This window comes from Dasypus novemcinctus, chromosome 9 (assembly GCF_030445035.2).
Source record: "Dasypus novemcinctus isolate mDasNov1 chromosome 9, mDasNov1.1.hap2, whole genome shotgun sequence".
In the NCBI taxonomy this organism is placed as follows: domain Eukaryota; kingdom Metazoa; phylum Chordata; class Mammalia; order Cingulata; family Dasypodidae; genus Dasypus; species Dasypus novemcinctus.
The window spans coordinates 39846569-39853857 of record NC_080681.1 but is presented as its reverse complement, the minus strand read 5'-3'; the positions used below and the strand labels follow the sequence as shown (position 1 = coordinate 39853857).

The 7289-nt window shown below is 50.0% G+C and overlaps 1 protein-coding gene across 6 annotated transcripts in view; it reads left to right on the top strand.

Moving 5' to 3' along the window:
* Positions 1 to 268: 268 nt before the first annotated feature.
* Positions 269 to 7289, top strand: part of LMO4 (LIM domain only 4) — a 62056-nt gene continuing 55035 nt past the window's right edge. For 4 of the 6 annotated variants that reach the window (XR_009187157.2, XM_058303220.2, XM_004480918.5 and 1 more), the window contains exons 1-2: positions 269 to 665; positions 3413 to 3651. Coding sequence is in view for 5 of the 6 variants with exons in the window: in XM_058303220.2 (XP_058159203.1) it covers positions 3416 to 3651 (236 nt within the window). In the remaining variant the exon portion in view is untranslated. Of the gene's footprint in view, positions 666 to 3061; positions 3224 to 3412; positions 3652 to 7289 lie in introns of those variants that run through there. The other 2 variants (XM_058303221.2, XM_071217306.1) reach the window with 2 other exon arrangements.

Sequence of the window (7289 nt, the reverse complement as noted above, 5' to 3'; positions counted from 1 at the left end):
GGCTCCAGCGCGCCCGGCCCCGTGCGGCCGCAGCCCCCCAACTCCTGGGCGCCCGCCTCCGGGCCTCCGCACCCTCTGCCGCCTCTCCGGGATCTCTTGTTTCTGCGGCTGCTCCGCGCCTAGAGGTGCGGGAAGCTCGGCTGAGCCGCCGCCGCCAGATCCCAGCGAGCGCGCGAGCGAGCGCGCGGGAGGGAGGAAGGCGGCGGAGGAGGAGGAGGAGCGGGCGGCGCGCGGGCGGGGGCGGGGGCCACCGGGCGGGGGAATATACAAAGTGAAGCCACATTGCCAAACTTGCAGCAGCGATTGCAGCAGTTGCTGCCGCTGCGCCGCGCCTGAAGCCGCGCCGCGCGGGCCCAGGGCTCCTGCAGCTGCTTGCGCGGAGCTGGAGGCGGAGGAGGAGGACGAAGACTGAGACTGACACTTCTGCTCCCGGCCGGCTACCACTTGAACGGGGGCCCCAACCCAGCCTCAGAGCAGCGCGTTGAAAAAAAAAAAAAAAAAAAAGGCAGCTCTTAGCCCCCTCCTCCCCTTTCCTGCTTCTGCGAGAACTCCCTCCCTCCCTCCAGCTCCGCCAGCCGAGGCGCCCCTTCCCTGGAAGCCGAGCGCCTTCGCTCGCCTTTCGCCGCCGCCGCCTCTCGCAATATTGCAATATAGGGGAAAAGCAGGTAAGGGGGCGGCCGGGGAGCCGAGATCGTGGAGGATGGGGGGAGGGACGGGGCTGATCTGAGCCGGGGCTGTTTTCTTTGGCTTTCTTCCCTTGACCGTCCCAAATTGCAAGTAAACAATACGTCGGCTTAGATAATGCGCGAGTCTGAAACTACCGAGGCCGGCCTGCGGGCTAGCACGGAGGGCAGCCCCCGGCCGCCAGCTTTGTAGCGGTTCCTGCTTACAAAAGGGTTCTTCTCGGAAACTGGTGGGGTGCTTGGAGGGTGCTGGGGATCTTTCCAGTTAATCAGTGGAAGGTTGAGGTACTTAAATGTGGGTTTAAGTATGAGAAGTAGTTGGGGGGGGGGGGAGGAAATAGTCACGACGTCGTCCCCCCCCCCTTTCTGCTAGTAAACATTATTTTTGAAACAGTGGCAGAAAGGATCCAAGTGATCAGGATTCGATATTGCTGGTTCTTTTAAAAAAATTCCTCTTGGCTTATAGGTCTTTTGTTCCAATCCAGGAGAAATCCGGTGAATCACCTAATTAAAATCAAGACATGAATTAAGCATCCATTTTTGTACTACAAATTGCCAGCGCTACGTTTGTCCCTCCCTTGGTCTCCATTAAAAAACACCAGGGACGTTGTTAAAGGGGGGCAGATTTTGCCTCTAGCTGCCAGTTCTGCTTTCTATTTCACTGACTATCCCAGGACCTAAATTGCTTGGCTATGTAATTACTAGAGTATAAGCCTATTTAACTTAAAAGCTTTCTTTTTTTTTCCAACTCTAAATGAAACTTGATGAGGGCCCGTCCTTAGTTATCAGGGGAGTCAGTTTCTGGTCAGTCTTCTTGATTCATCTCTTTTAGATTTAATCAGCATTAAGGTATTGCTTGTCCTTAAGAGCTTTAGCTAATGGGGTTACTGGATGCTTTTCTCAGTGTAATGTTTCCTTTTCAAAAAAAATATACATATATATTTACCTCTCACCAAAGATGGGGGCGGGGAAGAGCTTGGAATCTCCTCCCCTCCTCCCCTTTTAAAAAGGAATTCGGAGCGATTAAAACGTTGGGGGAAACAGTTTAAAGACCTAGGGCAGGAAATGCAGATTCATTTGGGTTAGGGCTGAAATGGTAACAAAAAGCAATTCCTCGAGTAAATGCATCAGATAAATCAATTTACATAAAGGTATGATGCATTCAGATAAATGCAATGCTAATGGGTTTTAGAGTGGTCCTGTTTCCAAAGTCTCAGGGTTTTGTTACAGCTTAATTGGTGCAGTTCTTATTCTGGTTTATTGTGCGGTCACTGGACGCACGTTCCGGGACTCTTTCGGAGGAAATGTGTTTGCAGTCGGCCTATTTAAGGAATCCGAGTCCTTGTTTCGCTCGCTTCCCCTCATTTTTTTGCAGCAGCCAAGTTGGGCTAGGGACAGGCGAAGTTCGCCCTCTCCCTTCTGAGGTATCAACTGAATGTCTTGAGCAGATAGCCGGGAGCCTCGGGGGGAGCCCACACTCTCGGCTTACAGAGGACAAAGACAAAACTGGCTGCTTAATTGGCAGTAAATAACTTGATCTTTTTATAGAATAAGTGACTGGAGGAACACTAGGACTTTATTGGGCCCAGGATTGGAGGCAACAAATTAATCGGTTTAGGCTAAGCTTTATAAATTGATTCCTATATTATACCCCAGTTGCTTCTCTTGTGGCATTCATTAGAAAGAGTGGGGAATTTTTTTCAAAGCAGTTTTTGGTGACAGCAGGACTGGCTCGAATTTAACTTGTGCATCCCTTAATAGTGCCTTTTCGCTTATTATCTGTAAGCGCCCCCCCCCCCTTGGAGGAACAAAGCTTTAGCATTTAAATTGCTGATCAAGGGCAGATTAGTGAGACCAAAGTGGAGAGTGTTTGTATAGGAAGTTAACAGGCATCCTAAAGTTCAGTGATCTATTATTCTTGCCTGTGTCCTGAAAACCCAGAGAAAACACTCATTGATCTTCAAAATGAAATGAGATTTGGAACAATAATAGGAGATGGCGGTCACCACAATGGCATGTGAAAGGTGCTGTTTAAAATACGAAAAACCAGTTTCGCAACTTTACACACCACACTCCCCCCTCCCACCACCCTGCTCTCCATCTCCTCTTAGCAGGTCCCTCCCACCGACCCTTTCAGAAAAGCGAACTATTTCCAACTTGTGAACTGCAGCTGCACTCCTAGGGCAGAGCTCGGGAGGGAATGTGGCTCCGGCGGGGCCAGCTTCTCCCCTCGCCAGCTTCTCCCCTCGGCTCACTCTCGGGGCTTGGCTCACTCTCGGGGCTTGGCGGGGGCTGGGGAGGGGCTGGGCGCGGCGGTGGGTGGGTTTGACCCTCATTTGCTGGGGGGCGGGCGGCGGGGTGAGCGAGGAGGGGGCAGTGGGCGGACGCGGGGGCTGGAAGGAGGCGCTGCGAGGGGTGGAGCGCGCTGCCGCGCCTAGCTTTCAGAGTTTTGACAGTACCAAAGCTGAAATTGTCAGCCACGGCGAGCGCAGGAAAAAGTTGAGAGCAGCTCGTGGCCCCAAGAACAAAGCTTGAGAAAAGTAAACAGGCGGCTGCTGCCGGCAAGCCTCCCTCCTTCCCTCTCCCCCCTCACCCTCCTTCCCGCCCTTGCCTTGCTTCTTTCCAGCAGCTCTTGGGGGGACGAGCTCGCTCTTTCTCTCCGGGATGACTAACTTTTGCATCGCCCCTATTTTGTCTTTCTTTCCTTGTCCCCTTCCCGCTCTCTGCAGACCATGGTGAATCCGGGCAGCAGCTCGCAGCCGCCCCCGGTGACGGCCGGCTCCCTCTCTTGGAAGCGGTGCGCAGGCTGCGGGGGCAAGATTGCGGACCGCTTTCTGCTCTATGCCATGGACAGCTACTGGCACAGCCGGTGCCTCAAGTGCTCTTGCTGCCAGGCGCAGCTGGGCGACATCGGCACGTCCTGTTATACCAAGAGCGGCATGATCCTTTGCAGAAATGACTACATTAGGTAAGACTTTGCTGCCTTTCCCTGAGATGGGCTAACAGAGCAATAACAAGGCCGAAAGGTTCCCAGAGGATTTCAGGAAAAGGAGGGAGCGGAGCACCTATGAGAATAAATTGCATCCTATGCCTCAGAACCTTTTGGTTGGCCGAATTTTTAAGGGGTTCAAGAAGTCTGTGTTAGTCTTCCAGTTTTTAATTTGAAATTTAATTGCAAATGCCATACTAAATAAAGACTGCTCATCTGGTGGAACTGGGCCACTAGATGTGCAAAGGTTGAGCACACTCTAGACCAAGATTTTAAGTGATCAGCCCCAACTAGACCTTTGGCTAAAAATTAAACATCTCAAGTGGGAGTTAAGGTGCTTTTTTGAGGCAAGGTAGGCACTCACAGAGAAACTCAGAGACAAAAGGTTGACTTAAAAATAAAAGTGTAGCTAGTGTGAAATGATTTGCCTATGGTGACGGCTAATTATGATATTTAACAGAAGCACCTTTAAACTTTTTTGAGTGGAAAGCTAGAGCTCACTCTTTGTGCTCCTTGTGAAAAAATGCTGATTACCCATCAGTTTAAAGCCTTCTAATTCTTAATAGTGAAAGCAAAAAACAAAGCAAAAAACATAGTGGCAGTGTTTCTTTTCATACTGTTACATGAAGGCTTGGAATGCTCAGTGGTAGTGTATGGTTTGCCATGTAGAATTTGCAGTTTCTTCAATTGAGACTTTTCGGGTTTTTGGTGTTTTGTTGTTGTTTGTATCACTGTCCTTGTTCTCCAAAATAGATTTAGAAAAGGAGGCTATAGTATTATACTAATCTTGCATTTTAAAGCAATGTATAGGAACATTCATTCATATGTCCCTGTAAGCAGTCTTTTCCAACAAGTTTCAGTGCAATTAATGGAAAGAATTCAGAAGGTCAGGTGCCTATAGGATCTTTTCAGGTGAACTCAAGCTACTTAAACTCATTAATTTGAAAGGAGGCATTTGAAGGATTACACATTTAATTTGAGTAAATGGTTTGATAGACTGATGCACATGAATGCTTCTAGGAGGTGTTCTGTTTCAACATCCAGTAATTAAAAAAAAAAAATCAACACCCCCCCCTCACACAGACCGTTAAAGCTAGAGAAGGGTACAGTTTTAAGAAGAATTGCTTTCTATTTAAATTTCTGCCCTTGGCCTTTTTCTTTATAGTGATTAAGAGAAAATTTTGCTCTTCTTCAGTGCAGCTGAATCAATGGACTACATATTTTGAATCAATGGACTACATATTTTGTGCAAAATTTAGCTCCATTGTGATTCAACTCACACTGCGTCTGATACTGCAAAAGATCCCAGTGCAGTTTAGAGCTAAGTATGGGTGTGTTTACCCCAGTGATATCATTAATGTAAAATGATGGCATAAAATGGCATTTGGTTATTCCAATAATGCAGCCGATCTGCTGCCATCCTCAATCAGCAAAGTAGAAGAAATAGAAGAAGGAAGAGGGCTTTTATTTTTAAATTAAGATGGCAACATTAATTTCACTAAGTGTGCTTTTAAAAGTAAATGTTAGAAAATCAGCAGGAACATGGGTATAATGCTTTCTGGTTCCTCTTCCAAGCAATGCCATGAGCTTTGACAGTATTGTAATTAAATAGAGAGCAAAACTGTGGTTAGAAAGGAGGGTGGTTTGAAGTGGAAAAACTGACAGTGCTGTTCAGCTGAGGTGACTGGTACAGATTCATCTCTTCTCCAAGTGCTTTCAAAAAAATCTTTGCTTCTGATTACCACTAATGAAAACGAAGATGGGTCCACATGCATTCCCTCAGGACAAGTTTAGGCAAGTGGCTTCCTGGGAATAGCCTCCATTCCCTTCCCTATCCTTGGGGCCAAATATAAATGCCCATTTTGTGTTTTCTTGTGGCTTAATGGAGCAATGGAGAGTGTGTGCCCAACCCTGAGCCTTAATTAAGAGGATCCGTGTTCTCACGTTTTTCTGCTAAATCTGGGCACTGGAGCCAGGGTTGCTCTTGAACTCGATGCTACATTAAGAACCTTGTATCTGTCCCGGAGAGGTACCAAACTGATCCTGACCATCCCACACTACTCAGAGCTCCCCAGCAGCCCAGGCTCCCTAGCCCCTTTAGAGATCTCAGAACCTTCCTTCAGTATTCCCTCCCTTAGGCCCATGCAGATGTCAGAAAGGGTGGGAAGGTGGAAAGCCAAGATGCGTTCCTTTTCCTCTCAGCTCCCGGATCTCCAAGTCCACTACTAGTCCGAGAAGCTTTCCATTCCGCAGGAGCAGCCACTGAAGGGTGGAGTAATTCAGTTCTCTGGCCCCCAGGTGAGGGGACCCCTCGGCTCTTTGGCCCAGCAGGGACCACAGAGTGATTTATTAAGGGGCTTTTAAACTGTCTGACTTTGAGGTTGTGGTTTTTGAAAACAACCAAGATCTGGCTAAAAAGCTGCTGGAGACCTGGGGGTGGGGTGAGGCGGGGAGTCGGGTCGCCTCTTTTCCTCAGTACCCTCCCCCGCCGAGGCCAAGTGTCTTGGGCAGAGCTGGATTTCTGCCTCTCCTCTCCAAGATTTTAGATAAAGAGGCTGCCTTGCTGCAGCGAATCCGCACAATTAAAAGCTTTAATTAGTGGCTCCTCCATTTTCTTAGTTCTGATGGGCTTTATCTAATGAGATCTGGTCTCTGGCTTAGATCTGCTCCGAATGACGTGTCCACAATGAATGAGAGCTGCGTCGCAAACAAAACATTTAATTAACAAAATTGGCCTCTAAGAGAGGGAGGGAAAGACTTGGGGGGGGGGGGCGGTTTGAAGAGGAGGGGGAGGGCGGGTCTTAAAGGGACCAGCGCCTGCCTACGCCCCCCACCCTTGGAAAAGTCAGCAAACCTTGGAACTGCCGCTCCCCCGCCTCTCCCCCACCACAGCCCCGGCTCGACCCCAGCACCGAGGAGTAGCTTTCTCGGTTTCTCTTTCCTCGAACCCTCCCTCCTCCACCCCCTTCACCCGGTCCTCGAGCCTGAAGACCGGTGTGGAAAGTGCAGCGAGAGGAGGAGGAAGTTCGAAGACCGACGGGTGGGGCTCGGAGCCGGGCCGGACCGCGGAAAGGCGCCGGAAGCCCGGGGTGGCGGCCCGGAGAGGAGGAGAGTCTTCCTCGCTCGCTCCGCCGGGCGGGCGCCCCCGCGGCGCTCAGTGGCCGGCGGGCCGGGCGGGTGAGAGTGCGCGCTGGGCGGGCGGCGCGCTCCTTCGCCCGGTTCCTCTCGGGCGGCTCACGTGGCGCCCGCTGCGGCAGTGCGCGCGGCCGGGGTGGGGGTGGAGGTGGGGGTGTTTGGGGAGGGGGGGGCGTTAGGAATGGAGGCGCCGCCAGGCTGCGAGTTCATTTCCCTGGTAATCAACAGCAAGCTGCTATATTCAGAGAATGCTGTCCCTTTAATTGAACAGGCTAGGTAATTAAATGGCACTTTTCCAATAGGACGTGCTAGGTAAATCTAATAGTTGGTTATTTAATATCACTTTGAAGTCTGCCCACTCAAGCACAATGACAGCACAGGAGCATGTGAACTATTAGCTAGGAAAAAAAAAACCCAGGATCTCAAAAATTAATTAAATCGCATGCAATTTAGGGGGAACGTTTATCTTGATTTGTCATAAC